General features: G+C 48.6%; 1 protein-coding gene across 1 annotated transcript in view; it reads left to right on the top strand.

The window, feature by feature from the left end:
- The window catches only part of ACBD6 (acyl-CoA binding domain containing 6), a 90,518-nt gene extending 69,263 nt beyond the window's left edge, over positions 1–21,255 (top strand). Inside the window, exons 7-8 of the mRNA XM_069862693.1 lie at positions 16,687–16,717; positions 20,676–21,255. Coding sequence (XP_069718794.1) covers positions 16,687–16,717; positions 20,676–20,830 — 186 coding nt within the window. The 3' untranslated portion in view covers positions 20,831–21,255. The remainder of the gene's footprint in view (positions 1–16,686; positions 16,718–20,675) is intronic.
- Positions 21,256–22,515: the final 1,260 nt, after the last annotated feature.

Here is a 22,515-nt window from a genome sequence, read left to right as displayed (position 1 = left end):
TTGCTCTGATGACAGCTACAACTGCACAAAACATATAGGGGCTTGGAGACTTCTCCCTTCCAAGGGTCACAGATATGGGCTAAGTTTTGCAGAACAAGTAGTAGAATAGTAAAAGGAGAGTTTGAACTAGAAGTCCTGCCTAGAGCGGAAAAGGTTTCCTGAGGGTGGAAGGTGGGCAGAGTCCGTGTTCACCCATCCTCCTTAGGAAATATCTCCCATAACTGGGTATTCTGAACAAAAAAAAAAAAAAGCACTTTGCCCACACATATTGCCCAGCTTTTCCTTTCCTTGCTGCCTGTATCAGCCCAGAGAAATCAGTAATTGATGCATTTTCATATCCAAATTCAGTCTTGGTTAGGCATCAGACATTAATGCAGCCCAAAGAAGGGCTTTGCTTACATGCACTTTGTGTGCTCTGGTAATACAGGTACACAAGGATGCTGCATTTGGTACAAACTGAAGGTCTTGAACCTTTTTGGTTTAGGTACTGGGAGGCTTTGTGTCCTGGCCAGGAGGTGCAGTAGGTTGGGTTATCGTGGCTGCATTGATGATTTTCTGGAGGAGCTTTTCTAGGAGCAGCTGGTATTTGACTATCCATGTTTAATACAGACAGGAGGCTTCATATTGCTTTCAGGAGGCCTTTAGCAGAACTGGCTGGTGTCTTCAGGGTGAGTTGCTGCCTGTGGATAAGGGTTTGCCCTACCACGGTCTGTGGCTTCTCTTTAAAAGCTGTCTTATCCCTGTCTGCTGGGCTAGGGAGAGAAAATAGCACCCGTGTCTTTTGTACAGCAATTAAGTGTTTTGTTTTAGAGCTGGCTTAGTGAATGCTGACATGATGTTCTCAGATTTGTTGTGCTCCTTCAGCCACAGGAGGCTGGTTTAGATCCCTGTTTGCAGATGGGAATCAGTGAGGAGAATGTTGATCTATTCTCCTTTATCATTCCTTTACAATATATGAAGAAAACTTCAAAACTGTTTAAAAGGGAAGGGGGGAGAATTCATTTTCTCTGAAGAAAAGTTCTGAGTTTTATCTGTTCATTTATTTCTAGCATATATTTAGGAGTTCATAAAAATATCTATTTCAGAGGGAAGAAATCTCGTTTAGCAGAATGGCTTTTCGTTTTGAGAGCATGTAAAATTGTGGTTTCACTTGCTCTTAATGTTTGCCTGGCATTTGAGTTTAAAACACTCTTGTTAGGGCTCTCCTCCCATACTGCCTTCAGTGGGGGAAACAGCACTTCCACACCTGTGGCTGCAGCTTGCAAAGAAGATCTCCTGTGAAATCCGTTTTTACCAGTTTGGACTTCCCTGGCTTTTTCCAATCCCAAAAAAAAAAAAAAAAGCCAAAAGAAAGAAAGGCAGGAAATTTGGAACCTTATGAAGAAGTCTTTTGAAAACACAAAGGTTGCAAATGTTTTTCTTCCCTCTATCTGTAAAAGGAAGCTTTTTAAATATTGCTCTTTCTCTGGGCTCTGTTTTCTCTGCCAGCTTCCCATTGTGCTTGGTTCTTCTTTTCCCTGAGTTGTTCAGGGATAGGTTTGTTCCAATCCATTGCTATAGCATATTTCTGTGCTTTGAGCAGCCTGATCGCGCCCCTCGCTTCCCTGATTTGCTACAAGAGGCCTCTAGCTTATTGCTAGCGATCGTGCAGGAGCAGTGGGATTTAAAAGGAGTCGATGTCTCTTCCGTTCTCTCAGTGCTGTTGTGTTCTTCAAAGTGAACTCAGCATGCCATAGAGAAATAGCTGTTCTTGAGTAGTGCACCCGCTGGCCCGCGTGGGTGTACAGGCTAAGGGAACCACGTTTAAAAGGTTGCATGGGTTTGCAAGGTAAGCACGTGCCCAGTGGGTGAGATCACAGGCTGGACATGGGCCTTTTCCCTTGGGCTGAGCGGCTCTGACCATGCTGGTGCCTGCAGCGTGGGCTGGGAAACGGGGTTAACCCTGGGAGTCCGAAATGTCTGCTGGAAGGAAACATCGATGTCCATCTGGTTATTCCCATGTAGGACTTATTCTCCATTTGTGTCTGATGCGATTTTTGGAATTAGATGCAGTCCAGGTGACTTTAAGACACCTGTGTGGTTGTAGACTGTATTTTTTCATGTACAGACTGTGGTCAGAAGCTGCAGCCTGGTGCACAGGAGTGTTCTCACCTTCCTAATTTGGTCCCCGTTGTTGAAGCGTTCACCGTAGCTCCTGCTCTTCTGACTTGATGGAGAATAGCTGCTGAGCCTCTGTCAGCCACACAGCCTTGCTTCGGCTTCATTCCCCTTGGGGAAACTGAGGCACAGAACAGTTGGGGTTCAGTCGCTATTTGTGGCAGAGCTGCTTCTCCCCACACCGTGTTTCCCCTGTCTCTGCTGGGAAGGAGTCCTCGAGCTAAGACTCTGAACATGGATACTTCTGCCCCAGGGACTGGATTATGTGGCAGGCTGGATCTGTGCCTGCTGCTTCATGTTCTGAATGTGTGTTTCTCCTAAAGCCTTTCCCTGGCTGCTGGCAGGCGCCTGGCTTCCAAGGGATCAGTCCCATTTTTCCTTCAGAAAAGCGAGAATCGGAGGGAATTTGCGAGAACGCTAACTCAAAGCAGACATGTGGTTTCCAAAATTGAATCTGGCTTTTAGCAGAAGGGTTGATTTGGGTCAAAATTAATGCGGACACTTGCGTAGACCTTTTAACGTTTAGTTTATGGACCTGTGAAGGCAGCAAGATAATCCCTTTAGATTACCCGTGTAATTCCTAGTGAATATTTATTTTAAAGTGACTTCCGTGCCCTCAGTCATTAGCAAAGGTTAGTAATGCATCTCACAGCTGCCAGGCTCGGTACGACAGCATTTGTCAATGGGAGGGATTCTCCTTTTATTTTCTTTTTTTATGTTTGTTTGTTTTTTAACATTTCCCCAGCTCCTGCTGGCTTAATCCCATGGGCTCACCTCTAATCACGGTGAAGCATCCGAGCCGCCTTTGCCCTGTTGACTTCCACTTGAGCAAAGCTAAGGAGGGAGCCTAATCCTGGGCTTTTCTCCGCTGTCTGCCGAGGGCATTGGGTACGCAGCCTGCGTGGGCTGCCGGCAGGAGGATGGAGCGCGCTGCGGGTTCAAGGACACGCTCCCGCTTTAATGTGCGCAGACATGCTCCCTCTCGCTCTCTGATTGGCAAGGTTAACTCGGAGAGGCTGCAGCTTTTTAAACTGATTTGATTAGACCCACTACTTTATCCCATTCCCTCCCCCACCACTCGGCCCACCACCTCCTGATCCTTTTAACACAGCCTTGGTCCAATAACCAACCAGTCTGATTTTTTTTTTCCCTCCTTTTTCCAATTTTCTTGCTGAATTTTGACATTTTGTAACATAGATTGTGCAGCGCTACAGGGAGGATCAGGAGGTCTTAGTCTCCAGGCTGTGTTTTATCCTGGCAAGTTGAGAGGCTGGAATTTGCCTCCTCCTCCTCCCTCTGCTCCTTTCCCAGCTCCCAGCGTGCATGTGTGGATTTGGGCACAAGAGGCTGATGATGGCTTATATACTCCAGCTTGGATGTTCGTTGCCCTCCACTGCCCCCTCGCCCTACAAAACCACAGCCTGGATTATACCATCAGCCCAAAGTGCTTTAGACCCCAGGTCATCTTCTGCTGTGGTTTGACAGCGTGTTCACAGTTTGCAAAAAGAAACCGGGACGGTGTGGACAGAGAACTCCCTTGTCCTGTAGGAGCAAAATAATGGTATGTTTTAGTAGCAAACAACAGATCACCCATAGTTTTCAGTTTACAGGCTTGCTGACAGGTGGAATGGGCTTGGAGGGGCCAGGAGAAGCTCTTTTGGCATTAATGCCTGCAGGCACGGGCACAGCAAGGCTTGAGTGGGCACCCGCCCAGCCTATAAGGAGTGTGCGATGCTGCTGCTGTCGTTAGCCAGTGTGCTTTAGTGCTTTATGTGCTGCCAGTTTTCAATCCCGGGCTCCCCCTCTGCTATGCAGCTTATGTTTGTCATGTTAAATACTCCAGGGGAATTTGGAGCCTTGTGTCCATCAGTGCCTCTTGCCAAGTCTCTCTAGTCCTCCTATAAATAAGTAAATAAAGCCTATAAATTACAGGCTCTCACAAAAACAGAGTGCCCAAACTCCCAGACCATGATTACTGGAGAGTAACAGCACTGCTGAATTTTTGGGAATCCCAAACTGAAAGAGGAGAAGACGCATCTCACCTTGTTCTCACTTGCCTGTTGGTTTCATCAGAACTGATCTCACACGGTGTGGGCTGGGCGGCTCGGTGCTGGCAGGGACCAAATGCAGCAAACGGCACCGACCCTACAGAGTCACCGTGGTGAAACAGCACAGAATACAGACAATCCCCTACACACAATGTATTAAACCTTGACATACTGCATTACTTAAGAGGTCTCAGGGAAAATTAAAACCCTTTTGACTGGGTTTTGCAATGCAGGGAAAATTTTAGTGACATTTAAAAGGTTTCTCTTGTGTTCCTCTAATGGGATAAATAAAAAAAGGCTTGTTTTAGGCCAGCAAATGGGGGGACAATCCAATTTCCCTGATTCCATCAAGACACTCTTAAAGCATTAGCTTGTGCCATTTTAAAAAAAAACCACAACAGGCTGACCCCTCTGCCTGATGGCTTTGAAAAGTGTCCTGATGTGGAGGTATTTATCCTGCACAACGTGCTTCATCGAGGCGCGCCAGCAGCGCTCCTAAACATACTCCTTTGTTATTAAACTATTTAGGAGGACAGCACGTACCAGAGGAAGCAGAAGCACCAGTTTATTATTTACTGCAGAAGTCCACACTGGGGCTGCGCTCAGAGACTAATGTGTGATGACGTGCTCTTTAAATTTGGTGCTTGGAAGAGGAAAAGGATGGCATTAACTGCTAACATTTCTGATGAAAGAGCGAGACCTAAGCATGCCCTTAACTTTATGGTTTTAAGCACGGTTTTGTCTCAAAAAAAAAAAAAAAGATTCCCCTATGGAACATTATATTTGCGGTTCGTTTCCGTCAGTCAGAAAGATTAATGTATCAACACTTACTCCGGAGGAGGCTCTGGGGATTGATAATGGGAGATACGAAGCCTTTCACCTCTGGGTCACTGGTTCAGCTCTGCCCCACGTCGGTGGCCGCCACCAGTACCTGCCATCTGCCTCTCCCCAGCCCTCCGCCCAGTGCAGAATGGGCTGGTCCCAGTTCTGGGCTCTGAGCGCAGATGTCTGGGTCGCTCCGTTAGTAGGAGATGGGATGGACCCGCTCAGCTCAGCCGCAAGCGTGGCGGCAGCCCCGGCCTCCAGCTCAGCCTGAGGAGCACCAGGGAACTTGACCTTCTGCCGCGCTTGTATGACCCGTGAATAGCAAACCTGTTATTCCTGCCCTGTGCAGAATAACTCATTCAAAACCGGGACATCCCTGATCATAAATCTGTCTGTTATAAAGTTGGCTGTGGTTTTCCCTGGTTGCCTCCAGCTTCTGCTGAATTTCATTAGGAACACCTCTATTATACAGCACAAGGAGGGAGCAAGTGCTGCCTCTGGGCTTTGAAAGAGCCCTCTAAAGTGAAGATCAATTTTGCATCTCACTAAATAAGTAATGACAGACCAAACTGCAAGTACTTAGTTCAGCTTTATTTTAATAGCACTGTGGCTCCATCGAGAAATCCCTGTTACCGATATAGTCTGATGTCCTGAGGCAGTTTTCTCCAGACAGTTTTCCTTTTTTTTGCTTTAGTATTGGCACTTTATTAATAGCTGTTTGGAAACCTGACTGTCTGTGAATAAGCAGTACCAATAAACCTTTTCCCTCTCTATTTATTTCTCCTTTCTTCCATCAGGAAACAGTCCCAGCGATCACAGACTGAGCAGAGAGTGCTCAGGATCTGATGTGTAGTGGTACTTGGTGGCGGATGATCAAATGAAGGAGCAGCTTTGTGTCTTATAAAATAAAACACGGTAAATCAGCTACTAATACAATTCACAGAGGTTGCTAAAAGGCACAAAACCAGCAACCCTGTGAGGTGATGAGACGGGAGCTTCTTAAGTCAACACGTGCGGTCAGCTTCTCCCTGGCAGTGGTCCACTTCGGGGCACGATCCAGGCTCTGATGCCTTCCCCTTCTGGCAGACGGCTCTGAGTGTGCAAACGTCGTCTCTAATTCCAGATTAGCCACAAAGAGGAATCGTCATTCTTAAGAAACAGGCACACTTGGCAAGGAAGGGCTGTCTGGGGGCTGCAGGGCACAGCACTATACTGAGATGCTTTGAGATGTCTGAGCAAGGTCCTTGGTATTGCGTTTTAATAAAGGACTAGAAAAAAAAGCAGTGCCTTACAAGTTGAGGGCCGTGGGCCACCGTAACGCCGCTCCTTTGCTACCTCAGGCTTCCCAAGCCTGGCTTAATAAAATCCAGATCTCATTTAATGAGTTCAGAGGATGGTTCAGACCATCTCAACATGGAAAGTTTTGATTTTGCAGACCAAGCTGAGCAAGGCTTATGAGACCAAAACAGAGTCTCTAGAGTCTTTATCCTCTCCGACTTAAAAGTGAAAAAAGCTTCCTAGGCCGTTAGCAGCACCTCGGCTCCTCCTGTGGCACGTTGCCACATGCAGTATGGCTCTGCTTTTTATTGAAACCATACCTGCAGGTGTCGTGATGCCGCGATCTCCCTGCCAGTGCTCGCGCCACTGCCGCAGGGCTCGTGCAGGACTTCATCTGAGCCTGCCTTTGCCCAGACTGGTGGAAACCAAACAGTGGGTTCAGGCAAGGCGCTGCTTTAGGCCATGCAGGGGTGGATTCTCTGCTTTCTTTTGGATTTCTCTATCTCTAGTGGTCACTCGATTGCTGGCTTTGAAGTGACAGTTCATACAAAGAGGATGAAATGCAGAGCGGAAGCTCCGAGTCCGCGCGAGCTGACAATTAAACATGCACCATCCCCTTGGCCACTGAGAGCTGTGGCTCAAGACTGTGTAGGAAAAGAGGTTATTTCCAAATTCCCTTTAAATAAATATAAGCCAGTGTTTGCCTTGAAGTCAGAAACGGTTCAGGTGAACTGAGCAGTGGCAGCAATGCTCTCAGCTCCTGCTGTCTCCCGTCCAACCTGCTAAATTTAGCGGCCTAATCGAGCTTCCTTCTCTCTCTTTAATCAAGTGGAGCAAGTGGCATGTTGACTTGCTGGTTGGCACTGGCTCGGATCCCGCTCGCAGCGTTTCCAGCCCCTCAGTAGCGACCGGGGAGCCATATGCGGGGAGCAGCGTGTCTGATAGGCCACGGCGGCAGCGCTTCCACTTAATCCCTCTGCTCCCAGCCACACGTGCTGTCCTGATATCCGACAGCCGGTCCCATGCGGGCACGGTGCCAGCAGTGACTTTACAGGCTTTGTGGCAGAGATTATTTAAAGGAGATTAACCCTTCTAAACCCCTTAGATTTTAATTATTTCTGTATGTATTTATAAAACCTGCAGTCTGCTACGTCCAGGGCACAACTGCCCCAGTCCCCATCTTTACCCTGAATTCGTGAGCGTACGGCGCAGCCATATTAGGGGCAGGGACTGGACAGGGGTCATTTGACTTATTTATTTTTTCCCGTTTGGGAGCAATTCACATCTGGGATGAAAATTAAACGTTACGGTTTGGAATTGTCAAAGGAGCTAATCATTTGAATGACTTTCAAATAGTAGCGCTAACGCTGCATTAATTGAATTGGTTGATGCGATGCAGCATCCCTCGCTAATTGTTTTGGTGAAGGCAGCTTCGTCATTAACGCGTGCTGCTGCCTCCCCACGGCCTCTGCTGCGAGCATGGAGCACCTTGCATCTCTCTGTAGGGTTGAGGGACTGGCAGCCAGAAGAGGGAACACCTCATTCTTTCATTCAGTCTCCTAGCAGGTTTTTTATGTGCACATGTTAATGATACTGACATACTGAAGTCTGAAAAACTGGCTAGCAGGTACTGTTCAAAAGGAAAACTAAAAAGGGTGATCGCCACCATCCTTTCATGCTGCTTCTTCTGTTTGTCAATATGTTAGTGCTGGGCTACTTCATGTTTTTAGTGTTAAGGAGTGATGGAGGGAATGTTTCTACTGTGCATGTGAGGTGCAAAGTCCAAGTGAAACTGGAAATACCTTATTTCTGTTGCGCAGAACAACCTGGCTTGTCTCAGCGATACGCACCTTGCAGAGAGGGGAAAAACAGTGAAAGAGTTGGGAAGGTGTTGCCACTGAGGCTGTGAGATTGGAGATATTCCAGAGGCCACCACTCCGTACGGGTAACAGCCTTGCCATGAGTGCTGGAGCTCTATTTCTCTATATTCTAGGAACCCTGCTGGGAAAATAGTGACATTTAAATATATATCTGCCTGTTTGTTAAACGCAAGCATAAAAGGCGCCCTTTAGAAGGAAACAAAACCCACAGCATTATGGACCCCAGTGATCTGAGAAAAAAAATAGGTCGTTTTGAATACATTTCTTAAAATCAGGTGATTTTTATTTATCCTTGTCTCCCAAGCAAGCAAATAAATACAGGCAGTGCCAAGGAGTCCATAAATAAATTTAATTCCTGGAGAATCTCTTTAATATGCACATGGTCCTGCTTCCGTAGTAGTGAACGTTTGACCAGTAGCAATTAATTTCTTATCACAGTCTTTCTATGAGGTAAGAAAACATGAGTGTCTCCATTAGGAGGTGGAGAACAGGAGCTCTCTGAGAGCAAATGATGGGCTCAGCTTCTCTCCTCTGCCCTGCGCTTGCCAAGAGGCGCTGGAGGGAGAGGGCATTGAAGTGATGCTTCTCCAATGCCACTGGATGCTCCTCTCCAGGCTGGTCTGTCTTCCTAATCAACTGATACACTCAGAAAACATTCAATATCTAAGTATTTCGGAATATTGTTAAGCTAATGAATTTTCAACCACTTACTGTGAAGCACACAGTATTTTCTTCACTGGCAGGTGGTAAATAGAGAGGAAAAAAGAAGTTATAGTCCCCGGTATAAATCTTTTCTGTCTAGAAAGGAAAATAATGGATGATCCCATGGCATGTAGATGATTAGGCAAAGCATCCCAAAGGTTAATATATCTTTTCTCATTCAAATGGGTAGGATCTCGAGCTGAAAGTGCCGGACCAGTGCATTCAGCCCCGTGTCCCCGGGAGGGGGAGCAGGGAAGCAAAGGGTTAAATTTCGGGGCTGTAGAAGCAGATTGTGTTTTCCTTCTATGATGTGGGCTGACAAGACATCAGTATTCTATTCATCTGTTGGGAATTAGGCTGTTAATCCAATCAATGACTCTTGAGCGAGCTGCAGCCTGCCTCCCCACTGGGGAACAATCGGATCAGACGGGAGATTGTTTAAGAGCACAGCTAGGTCCTGGTGTCAGGTGGAATTTCCAAGCGTTCCCTAGTGAATTGGGGATGGGAAAGCTGTCTCAGCCCATTTATCCTGCCCCTTAAATAACCAGGTATCTGCCACAGCCACGCTAAAGTGATAAAGCAGTACAAGAGCTACTAACTTTTCCGTGGGGAGGGGGCAGGGAATCGCACTAAGAAGAGAGATTTGAGCATCTTGCTCTTAGGAATATTGTCCTGTTTGCAGCCTGGGATTGCGTTTACATCGTTCTGTTGGAGGCTGGCTCGGCTGCAGCGCTGTGACACTTGTTACAGCTCTAGGCACTGGCTCTCGCCAAGCATATTTTTGATCCCTGGGCTGAGGAAGCCTGGAGCTTCCCAGCAGCTTTTCTATTGCACCAACACACTTGTTTGATGACCAGAAAGATGCCTGATACTGGAACTAACAGGCAGTCAGAAATATTCTGTGGAGCAACCTATAAATACGTACGTATAAATACACAGCTGTGCTCAGAGTGCCGGCTGCAAATCGGGGTGGAAATGCTTGATAGGAAAACTGCCCTGAGAGTTTTGGGGTTGCTGCTTGAGCCGCTGTGGAGATTCGGCAAGCAGTTTATTCTACAATTAAAGACAGCCCTGTCTGCGGAGGGTTATTGAGAGGCTGTATCTGTGCCAGCAGTGCTGCACGCTGATGATAGTAGATATGATAAATCCCATTGAAATCGCACTTGGAAATTTAGGTACACCACCAGTTAGAAACTGGGGCGATGAGGGATTAGCGTGACCCTGGCATGCTGAACTCCTCGGGCCGGTGGTGTTTGGGTGCATTAGCAGATGCAGGCTTTGGGAGGGAGCGAGGCACGGTTCCTGGGCATCGTATTCTTTCTGAGCTTCCTTAGATCTGGTTTTAAGAGCAGCTTTGCAAGTGGAGGGCTCCTCCAAATTAGTGCACCTAAATGAGGCCGGATGAGCTCAGAGAGCGAGAATGAATAGGGAGGTCCCCAGATGGAAAGATCCCCAGCTCCAAGGCTTGGCTTTTTCAGCATCCCTCTTCCCTTGATCATAATTTTGAATCAAACAAAAGCTAATGCAATTTTCTTTGCCTTTCAGGAGCAGATTGTGCTGTAAGGGTCCATGCCATTAGAAATGTAATAATTGCTTCTCTATGCAGATCTAATTTATCTGCGAGGCACTTAGAAGATAGGCCAAATGATAGCCTGGCCGTAGACTCTGGAGAAGGGCCCAAGAAGTGGTGATAAAGATCTGTCTAGCACCTTCCTTGTGGATATCTGCCCGAGGTCTGAATGGGAGCGAGGGGACAGAGGAGAGAGCACTTGGAGAGGGAGAGCTCACTAAGAGAGGGGACCCTGCCAAGCTAACCCACATGCGAGGGAGGTGGAAGAGTCACCTGAGGAAAAAAACTTAGAGGGTACCCTAGCCCTGCACTTGTCAGCCTGGGCTATAGTCTACGCATGGATTTTGGTTTTGCTGCTTCCAGAGGTTGCTCTGTATGCTTTGTCCTGTGGCGCTGGTCCGTGGGGAGTGCCTGAGCTGCCTTTGAGACGGTACCAAGGAGGCACGTGGTGATGTCTCATAACAGCTTACACGTAACATTAACAACCATGACCTTACAGGCACTGGAGTTGAGTCACCTTCCCTGGAGGGGTTTAAGGGACGGGTGTATGAGGTGCTGAGGGACATGGTTTAGTGTTTGATAGGAAAGGTTGGACTCGATGATCCGGTGGGTCTCTTCCAACCTGGTGATTCTATGATTCTATAATTCTAACTAATTATCCTCGTATGGGCCTCCCAGTCTGAATCAGGAGGTGAAGGTGAGCAGTCAAAGGTATATTTTGCTTTGGCGAACTCAAAAGCTGAAAAATGGGGAGAAAACGTAAGTATCTGCTTTATTTTGGTAGTGTTGGAGCTGTTTGGGACTCTAGGCATTCTGGCACAGAGCTGTTAGGTGGTCTTATTTCTCAGCTTGCCCTGTTGCTGTCATTGCTTTAAGACTCAGGAGGCAATAAAAGCAGAGGTCTGTGCGTGTGGGTGCACTGCTCTAAGGCAGGGGTTTAAAAGAACAGGATCAAGCTTCAAACTAAGCCATTGTTTTTCTGTGCCAGCATTGGCACACGCGAAGACCCACTCACCTATCTGTTTCGATTGGACAAGCATTCATTCCACAAGTATTAATGTACGTGTCCAAATCCAGGCTGCTGTGTGCAAAAGCAGCATGTAAATGAAGATAAAGGCTGTCTTGGGGCCATCCACAGAGTTGTCTGGTGGAGTTTGGGCTGGTTTTGTTAGCCCATATTGCCTGGTTTTATGGATAGTGGGTATTAGCATGTAAATTCTGGTGTGCATTTAGCCGTAGTCTCACCCTCAGTTATCTTGGGGATAAAATTTCAGAGAGGGAAAAAGAAGATGATGAGGTTGAAGTAAATTGTTGGGAAGTTGAAGTCTAAAGTGGAAATAAATGAGAATAAAACCCTTTTTAAAAGTGGAGGGAAGCATTTTCTTGCTATTTTTCATCTCCCTGGCTTGAGTGAGTGTGTGTCGCGAGGCTGCAGAGATTTATATTCACAGCTCCTAAGCACCGGTGTTACTTCAGAAGCTGTATTATTCTAGCCCTCTTTATTCACTCACCTTCTAAAGATGTAGTGTAAATATTTATCTTCTCTCCGACCCATCCACGCTGCCCAAGACCCAGCGCTGTTAAACATTCTTATCACCTCATCGCTCTTATCTCCTGCAATCCCTGCCAACATTTGGAGTCTGTCAATGGGAACAGGCCTGCACCTTGAAAGGTGCCACAAATGAACAGAAAGAAGAGGTGATGCAGGGGAAAGAATACCTTAAAATAAAGGGTGCATCTATTATGCTTCAAAAGGGAGAGGTTAGCGTGGATGTTCTCTGCTGTGCTTTTCATGCTGAAGCTGTCTGCACTTGGAGACGTGATTGAAGGCAGAGATGAGGTCTCGATGTGGACCAGCTCTTGAAGATGAGCTCGTGGGGGTCCTGCATGGACCCTAGCAGCTGGTGCAGAGGGCTGTCCAGCCCCAGCATCAGCACCAATACGGGGTCTAGCTGGACCAAAGTTTGCCCAGGTAACCAGCATTGTTTTGTTTCTGTACTCCTGCTAAATAAAAGGAGGTGGAGGCAGACATGGTCCCTCCCTTAGGGTCAACCTCCCGCTCGCAGAGTTTTCCATTTGCAATTTGGAGAGCAAGTGAGGCAGGGCTGGAAGATCTATGTTCATCTAACACTGCTTTTAGAACTGTCCCTTGAAAACAGCACGGTCAAAGTCTGGGACCTCAGGGTCTGCTTGCCATGGCAGGGCTGCACGTTTTATAGCATGGGCAGCATGTCAGCAGGGTTCAGCCAGGCCATTTCCATGTCTTTGCCCCTTGGTCCCCTTAGTTAGGTTAAGCAGGGTACAGTAATTCCCAAGGAATCAACATGGGATGGCAACACCAGTGTAATCCTATCACTTATAAGACAAAATTGATGTGCAGTAGCCATAGTACCACTTAACGGATAAGACAGTTGGTCCATCTGCGCTCGGTCCATCTTCTCTCATTTCTCTTGCTTAAATTTCTCAGGAGCAAAACAAAATCCTGTTATCCAATAAGTTACCCACTGGTAGTTGGATTTTCATTGAGTGACATCTGTCACGGGCCATGGATGCAGGAGGTACCAGTGATTTTGTAGCATCTTTGTTTTGATGGTTTTGGTAGGCATGGACACTTGGTTTTATTTTGGAGTCTTTGGAAATGCTCTTGTCTCCTTTGAAGACAGTACAGCTTGGCTTTCACCCTGCCATGGCCAGGTATGCCAGCGGGGCTGTGGAAGTCGCCAGGGGTGACACACGGCATTAGGAGGCAAGAGAAAAGCTTGGAATAGATCTGTTGTTGGTCAATAACTCATGTGGGCAGGAATAAGCACTCCTGGGTTTGAGTGTAATGTCTTTCCTTCATTTCTGATTGTCTTCTCACTGCCTGTATGGGTTCTACTGTTTCAATGAGCTCCTTTTTATGGACAGTGTGTTGCTAACGGGGCTTTGGGAGAGGTACCTGCCAGCGCCTTGCAAGCCAAAAGCAAAGCTTTACAGAAACACTGCATATTACTGCTTTGAGCTTGACCTTTTCCCCCTTTTGTGTTGAAGTTCACTGAGTCACAGCTCTGATTTCCTCCTCTTTAACCTGTTGCATTGACAGTATTCCAGCTGACGTGTGGAAAGGGCATTTCTTGGAGGCATCCTGGCGTAAAGCAGAGCTCAGCATTAGCCCCAAAGCTGCCCATCTCTTCTTCTGCAGTCCCTGACATCAGCTTCCCTACTCAAACCTTCTCTTTGTGCTCCTATTGGAGCTCCTATTGGAGGATAAAAAGTCTCTACTTCTTTTTAACATGCCTTTACACAGAAATGATAACACACCGTGATTACCTGGCTTTCCATAGGCACAGTTTGGAAGTAGCTGGTTACAGTATTCAGGTTATACATTACAGATTTATCAAATGATTGGTTTCAGCTTGTATCGATAGATGCTTGTTATACTTGCAGCTCTGTATGATTTACATTTCTCTGATCTGAAAGCTCAGTTGGAGAAAGAAGTGAACCACGGCAAACATCCCCCTCTGTGCCTTGTATAAAATAAACCAACAAGGATCCTGATGGGTTTTGATGGAGAAAATTAGCTGGCCCCGCTTGAAAACCAGATGAGCAAAACGAGAGCCTGTGGCAGGCTGTCCCTGTGTGCTCACCATTTAGAGTTGTTCATCCCAACAGCAGCACATCCTGGGAGAACGACACGCCACACCTTGCCTCGGATGCTCCAGAGACTGCTGCTTTCTCTCACGGATTGTGAGATAGCCCTTGCATCGAGGCCAGCTACATCTTAAGACCACTTAATGTTTTGTTTTGTTGTAAAGCAAACAATTCCAGCACCTGGTAGGTGATATTCATCTCACGTAATTTCCACAGTAGGAGCTGTAATCCTCACTGTCACGGCCCGTCTTTCATTAGTTTCCAAGTGTGACCACTTTGCGCTGAAGGCTCAGTGTTGCCGTACCTGGAGCCACACGCCGTGCACAGAGCAGCCAGGCACGTCGGGCTCCGATTAGCCACAGTGCTCCAAAACCCCGAATCAAAGAGGGATTGAGATCGGCAGCCTCCCGAGGGCATTTCAAGCCCCTTAGTGAGTGACCACACTGGAGCTTTTTCCATTTACCTGGATTACAATTTGTCACGGGGAAGATACGAGCAATTAGCGTAGCATCCGAGAAGTGTAACCGAGAGCATTTGGCCAGGCGTCAGGCTCAAAAATCCACAGCACAATATAAAGTGTAAACAATGTTTGCATAACATTGGATTAATAGTTCTTTTTTAAAACCACACTGGGATTAGAGATGCATTTTGTGTGCTGGGACTTGCGCTCTCTTCTGAGCCCAAGAAATGCCAGGGTGTACAGCTAAGAGAAGTAAAACCTCCTTAGCCCAAACCTGCTGCTGAAGCTGCAGTGCTTTACACAGGCCTTTGGAAGAGGAACAAGTGGCTGGAGTGTTCCTGGAGCAGTCCTAGGTATTTTATAAGGAGTTTTGCAGCAAAGCATTCTCATGGGAAGGGATTTCTGCTGCACGTCTCCCATCCCATTCACCTGAAGGTTTTGTCGGCTACAGTTTTGAAGGCGGCGATGCAGAAGGGAGCTGGTTTCCCATCCCCCAGCGCACACACAACCCGCATATTTGAAAGCCTGCCTTTCCAATAACTCCTTTGTAGCACTCCTGCCTCCTCGTTCCCAGCCTTGCTTCTGGTTTTGCTGAAGTCAGTGAGGGCCCTGTCACTCCTCTGAGCAGACATGTGCTTGAGGACCACTCAGGGGCTCTGGCTTAGCTCGGTTACCTTGTTAGTGTGGAATAATCAATGGATTCCGTCATTGATTCCTTCTGATGTTTGGTTTGCGGTCTAATGACACCCATTTGCATTAAGAAATAGGCTCCTGAGACGCGGCACCTCTGAATGTTGGCGTGAGCGCCACAAATGGGGCAGAGCAGCAAGTGGAAGGGAAAATCTCTCCCCCGACTTTCCCCAGCAAAGACATGAAGTGGGTATTTAGGCAGCAAATGCCTGATATATCTGGCTTTTCTCTTTTGTCCCTGTTGCTCCTGTGGTGGTCGTGTTGGTGCACTGTCCCGGAGCAAAGAGAAGCATCTTCCACCCTGACACACAAGTCATTCTTGGTTCCTTGGCTGAACAGGGCTAACATCAAACAGAAAAAACAAGAAGTCCCAAGTGGCAGCAGGTGGGATTTCTACCTGTTCTCCTCTTTTTTTCCCTGTTCTTCTTTTCCCTTTCGCCTGTTCCAGAATCCAAAGCAGACTGCAGAATTTGCACCTTAATCCCGAAGATGATGGTAATTAAAAACTTAAGTCTCCATAAACAGATGCAAATAAATTAAGGAGGCAAAGAACTGAATTAGAGGCTAATCCTGGTGGGATAGTGAAAGCAAAGGGGCGAGTAATTCTTTCCTTCTGTTATTTCACCTGTTCTTGAAGCAGGGCGAGGCTGTAGCTCAGCAAGGTGCCTGGGTTTGCACTGCTTGACGTGCCACATGAGCACCAACTGAGTCTGGGAATGGAACACGCTTCCCAGACCTTTGCAGCTGAGGCAGTGGCATGTGTTAGCTTAAAATCATGCAGTTTGCTTTGCCCTTGCACCACAGGTGTTTCACGAGGATAAGTTGGGCCATAGGCTCTCATTCCCAGGTGCTCTGTGTAGCGCTTTTCTCTCCTTCATCCTGCAGGGATGCCAGCAGCCCAACAGAAATGACTTGGGTTTTGGATCCACCTTTGTCCATGAAGAATGAGGACCTAAGATTTACTCCGTTGGAAGAAAAGTGGAGGGGGGGTTCCCCTCTGCTCCCTTGTGTGCTGAGCTGTGCCAGCTTGCTGGTGCTTCACCCTTCTCTTGAGTATCTGAACAAGGTTGTGCTTGCCCAGAAGCTCTCAGCAGGCGTTTTCAGAGGTGCACTAAAGGATTAGTGAGGGTCCCAAAGTAAGGCCGTAAGATTGAAATCCTTCATTTTTATGGTCTGGAAGTGATAATGCTATGAACTGAATTATACTTCTGTCATGACGTGATCCACGCACTCTTCTGCGTGGATGGATATTGATTATCCATCAGTATGGATTGACGGTGGATGATGATTCAAGGCCTGGCTGCCAGGTAGCTGGGTGTCCTGGGCTGTTTATCTAGTCAAGTAAAATATTGCTGTGATTCAGCTTATTTATTTAAAACCGGGATTTACTTGTATCCCCACGACGTTACCTGTACCTCTAAAATCAAGTTTCTCATTCTTTTGCAGGATGGGGAAGGCCAGACTGCACTTCATTACGGTAAGCTGCCTTTCAGCCCGGTTGTTCCTTCCCAACAGGATGGATTTGCAGCTGGAGTAAATGGTCTATGTACAAAAAAAAAATTTCAGTAGAAATAGGAGCTGGGAAGATGGATTTGATTAACTAGCGGTATGAATAGGAGCCCTGGAAGAAGCAGGCTCTGGCCTCCTTTTGTTCTCCTCTGCATATTTCACCTTCAAGCCTTCTTTTTCCCCTAGTTCGTGATGCGCTTTCTGCAGAGTTTGTCCTGTGTGTCTCCAGGACACAGTCGTGGCTCTGGTTAGGGAATGCTAAGTCCCTTGGCCACCAAGGGGCTCGAAGGAGGCTCTGTACCAGCTGCACAGGCGAGGGGAAGGGGACGAACAAGGTGGCCTCCACTTCCACACGTCCTGGTGACGAGCCTGTTTGATCACAACTGAGAGCACAGCAGCTTCTCTACTGCCCAGACTAGCAGAGCGAAGTTACTGTTCGTGTCCCTCCTACAATGACGTGCTAATTAGATATGAGATTTTGTAGCAGTCCTTTTAATTGAGAGATTACCTTCCAGTACCTGAAGGTACTTGTCATTCTGAAGTGTTTGTGTCTTTTTGTCTCTGATCTCTCCAAAAAGAGAGCAAATTTGCTTTGCCAACCATCAGTTCAAGGCACAGCATTCAGATCTGGATTAAACTACCAGATTCCAGGGCTTCTGAACCAAGACTGTAATTACAGTAATGTATGACTTCTCTGCATCTCATCTTTCCTGTAGGATACTTTACTTTATCTTCCCCAACACTGGGCACTTTTAAGATCCAGCCGGACAGGGTGCTGGGCTGTATTGTCTAGACTGTGCTTTTGCCAAGAAAGGTTGGACCAGGTGATCCTTGAGATCCCTTCCAACCTGGCATTCTGCGATTCTGTGATTTTTGCAAGTTCTTATCCTTCTGAATGAAGGAGCAAATCTGCTGCTTAGTGCTGCAGTGTCGCAGAACAACAGCACTCAGTGCTGGGCTTTCTCTCCCCACTGCTGCCGACTCCGGCACTGACATCCGCCTACCAAGGGCTGCGCAGTGGATTACAGTACATTGTGCAAAAGCATAGCAGGTGTAAGTTATCCAAGAGAACCTGATTCAAGCATGTCTAATACGTGAAAGTAGAGGGAGAATGCCTCACCTCAATGTGAATAACTTGCAGGTGGATCCCTCTTGGCTGGGGGCTGAAGCTGGTTCTGTTACACAAGCAAACAAACATCACTGATGTAATTAAACATTACATCAGTGTAATGTTTCTCTGATCCACCCAGCTCAGACGTTTCAATGGTGACAGTTTACCTGGTGGTTTTTTTTTTTTTCCCCAGAATGTTTTAGTTGATAAGTGTTCTTCTTTACCTTGAGGACTACCCCAGCTCTCCTCCCTGTAAGTCATCTTTGGGGAAACCCTCTGGGTCACTGGTGCCCAGGTCCGGGGCGCCTGCAGGTGACCCACTGGCCGCACCCAGGCTGTCCTCCTTCCCTGGTCATAAATCACCCCAGTCCTCAATTGCTGAATGAGTGAATGGTTTTAAGTGACTCTTGGCCCAAAACTAGAGCTCACTGCACATCTCACCATCTCAGAGAGCACTTTGTGACCAAGCCATTAGCCACAGCAGAGAAGCGTGAGAGCTCGTGTGAAAACTGTCTCTGGTGGTGCTGAGCAGAGCGGCGCTATTAGAAGGCCTTCCCTTTTGTTTGAGGCTGTTCAGGGAAGGGTTAAATCCCATGAGCAAGGCCAGCAAAGCAGCCACTGCTTTTAGGGTATCTCCATCCCTTTTTATGAGCCGCGTGGCCTGACAGCTGTCCTTGTGGTGACGGCTCTCCTGATTACAGCCAGTGTCAAACCGCATCCTGCTGTGGGTTATAAATCCTGCCTCCTTCCGATCGGCGCCGACCCCGGGTTTAATCGGAGGTTAAGTGGAGGCCAGTCGGCAGCGCGGTCCGAAAGCACTCGCTCACGGTGGGACCCACCGCAGGACTCTCTCTCCTCCGGGCTGGAGGCAGCGCTCGGTGCCATGTTGGTCAGTGGGAGCACAGTCTCCCCGTCAAACGGCTTGTTAGTCTTCAGCTCCTCTCCATCCATCCATCCACCCACCCACTGGGAATACTAAAATCATTGCCTCTGCCTCTCCCAGAGGAAATCAAGGCTTCTCCGAGCACTTGCGGCCACGTGGCCGTGGAGTGGGCAGGCTCGGTATCCTCATGGGCGCTGGGGCGTCCCTGCGAAGCACCATCTGTTCGGCTCTTTCTGCGCTGTGGCAGGGCAGTGGGAGGAGATGCTGGAGCGAAAATAAATAATAAAAAAAAAAAAAAAGAAAGAAAGAAAGAAATTCATCATCTGAACCCTGAGGATTAATGGAGTCGGAAGGCAAACTGCGCTGAATGGAAATTCATCTTCACCCGTGCCAGTGTCAGGGCTGCCGCTCCAGCCCTTGACAAATCGAGGGTCCCGGAGTGTGATAAATCCAGCAGCTGTGCTCATCCCCAGGGATGTCCCTGGCCCGCTCGGGGACGTGGGCTCTGCCTGCCAGCGGCACCAGACCAAAAAGCCACCTTTCCCCACATGGACACCAGATCCCCATCCCCAGGAGCTGCCAGCACAGCTTCCTTGGCACCCCGGGAAGTCTGCGTTCTGCAGGGGTGCTGTGCTGGCACCCCGGGACATCCCCCAGCCCTTCAGCTCACTGCCACCTCCTTCCTCACCAGCCCTTTCCCCTTTTTCCCCCTTTTTTATCTTTTTCAGTATAAGCTCTGATCGCACGTCAAATTTATTTTAATTAAACATCGCTGCCTGTCCCTTTAGGTCAGTAGCAAACTGCAGAGTAATGCGAAAGACGCTCTAATTACTACATTTAACAGCAAAGAAGACTTAGTCAGTTACATTGTAAAAGTGCCTGAAATATAATTAAGACCAATCGCTACCAACACAAGAGGAAGCTGTTAGCTTCATGGTCGCTTAAGGCAAGGGTGGGGTTGAGGCTTGTTTTGGCTTCACTGGGGTCTGCGTTGCGTGGGCTTAAGGGAGAACTCAGGGACTGGGACTTCTGGTGGTATCGGCCAAGCCCAGCCCTTCAGCGTTAAGTTTCCCTAGCTTTCCTGGTTCTTTCTTTTTAACATCTCTAGGAAAGGTTGGAGCGGGAGCTGGAAGCTGCCAGGCTGGCCTCAGGGCAGGGAAGAGCTCAGATCTAAGTTGGTTCTATTCGACAGAGTAAATCAGGGTTCAAAAAATAATTGCTAGAGGATATATGGGTTGGAAATAGCAGTCGTGTGACATGAGTGGCCATCCATGGACGCAAGCGTGTGTCCCTGGACCTGGTGCTCAAGGAAGGTCCAGCCAGAACCTAAAACCAACCCGATTTTCTGCAAGGAGGAATGATGGAGGAAAGCAGGGAGCGAGGCAGCGCTGAGCGTGTCCTGCCTGTGGAGCCCCGAGAGGTCCAGGAGGCAGGGCTGGGGGGAGCAGGCGTTTGTAAATGTGTTAGAAATTATGAATACATTATAAATCTTGGGTACAAAAGCCGGCAGGGAAGGCTTTCCCAGGCTTTGGGGCTTCCTGTGTTGCTGCAGTGCCCTTTGCGGGGTGCGTCTCCAGCTCTGGACGTGAAGGAGCATTAGTCGGGCTGCGGCAAGGCGCCCTGTGCTTCATCCCACGCGATGCCCAGCAAATTGCCCAGGCTCTGAGGACACGGCTGCACCAGTAACACCCCCTCATGCGTTCTGGCTTTCGCTCTGCCTTTTCTCTTTCCTTTGCACTATTAAATCCAAAGGCAAGTAATACATTGAGTACCGAACGCTGCCCCGAAAAATGATGTACTCCTCCTGGCCAGGTGCTGAGCCGGCATTTCCTGCCTCTGGCGCACGCAGGGGAAGGGGCTGGCTCCAGAATTGTCCATCACCACCACCTTGGGTCAGGATCCCTGGACTAACCCTTCCCTTACTCCCTCCAGCTGCCGCCTGCGAGTTTTTGGATATCGTGGAGCTGTTGCTGAAGTCGGGAGCCGACCCCACGCTCCGGGACCAGGAGGGCTGCCTGCCGGAGGAGGTGACAGACTGTAAAGCCATCACTTCGGCTCTGCAGCAGCACGTCGCTGGCAACACCTAGCCCTGCGGCGAGGAGGACAGAGCCGCTCCGCAGTAACCCCCTTCTCTTCCCCCGCTGCCCTCTGAAGCACCGTGGGAGTTGGAAGGGGAGCTCTTAGAGCACAGGCTCTGGGTGGGCTCTCCAGCACGAGGGCCAGCCGAGAGCGTAACCTGGGCACGATGGGAGCAGGGCTGTGCACGCTCTGACATTTATCAGTATTTGGAGGGTGGGGAGGGGAGAGAGGGCCTGGGGAAGGCCCTAAGTATCATTTTAATGTATTAAACACAAGTACTGCTGACCAGTCGGCTCCTCGGTGGCAAGGGAGGGCTGCTGGGCCGGGTGAGAGGCTCATCTCTCCTTTCAGATTGAGTTTTGGTTTGGTTTTTTTTTCCCTTGGGTCCAAACAAAGTATTATAAATAAAAGCAAAGCACAGTGTTGGGATGGAGCCTCTGCACGTCTGTATTGCAGGGAGTGACTTGATTCCTTGGAAACAATAAGGATGGGATGCAGCACAAAGCTGTTGTAGCCCATGGAAAGCTCTGCTCGAGCTCTCGTCCTAGGGGGAGAGTGTTACAAAAGCCAGTGGGGTTATACGGCTGTCTGTCCATCCCTCTGGTTCTCACCTAACATAGTTAATACGAGTTCTTTGTTGCTAACCAACCTCTCCAAGCTGAAAGGACCTCTTCCCTGTCACACAACCGCTGTGATGAATATAACAGCACTAAAACCCCACGTTTGTCAGCAGCTCCAGGCCCTCGTGTCAGTGTTGGCCCCTGGGGTGACTCATGGAGGGTTGGGGTTTTGGAAGAGCCGGGCAGGGACATAAACCTTCACTCACCCCGTGGACCTGGCTTGGACATTTCATGGTCCTCTCAGCTGGCCAGATCCCCACAAAGTGGGCAAGACGTGCCTTGAGTGCTGGGGTGAGGTGGGATGGTTGCGAGGCTTCCTCATTGGGATCCCAACCGGGCTGTGCTGATGGATCAGCCGTGGTCCAGGGGAGCTGCTGGAGATGTTTGGGCTCATTCCTGACCTGCCGTGTTGGGTACGTGGCAAGAGGAGCCTGTGGCTTCTCTGTGGGGCTTTGCCGTGCCGCTTGCTTTTCCGCAGAGATTTACAGCCTGGGAGGGGAGCCTAGGAAATCTCCATCAGCGTGACAGGAAGCTACTTGCCATCGAGTCCTTTCTGCAGCGCATGCAGCCTCGGGGAAATAAATGGGAATGTTCCCTCTGCTGAGGACTGGCTGGGCAGGAGGCACACGTGGATCTTGGCCCCTCACGGTTGCTGCTGGCCCCTGCCAGCTTTTGCTAACGCTGATGGAGTTTGCTGCACCGGCTTGAGTGCTGCCAGCAGCCAAAGCTTCGCCGTGGTGTGGATCACAGAGGGGAGGCACTAGGTGGTGGGGACAAAACAGCTTGGGGAAGTGAACAGGCTGTACAGGCCCTTTTATTGACCACATCGGCTTGTTTGCCGTTAATTTAATATGGGAGGGGTCTGATGGGCTGGGGAGCTGCAGTGGTGGGCTCCATGTTTTTGGCAAAAAGACCCTCTTTGGGGCTTTTTCTGAGGGTAGCAGGAAACTTGAGCCTGAAGCTTGATCCCTATGAACATCCCAAAGAAACTGCCCAGTTGTGACAAGGGGCTGGTGCAATGAGCTGGCAGAGAGCTCGGGTGCAGAGGTACATGAAACAAGCTGCTGATAAGC

This window comes from Phaenicophaeus curvirostris, chromosome 8 (genome assembly GCF_032191515.1).
Source record: "Phaenicophaeus curvirostris isolate KB17595 chromosome 8, BPBGC_Pcur_1.0, whole genome shotgun sequence".
Lineage (NCBI taxonomy): Eukaryota > Metazoa > Chordata > Aves > Cuculiformes > Cuculidae > Phaenicophaeus > Phaenicophaeus curvirostris.
The sequence above is the reverse complement of the archived record's forward strand: the minus strand, read 5'-3'. Positions and strand labels throughout refer to the sequence as shown.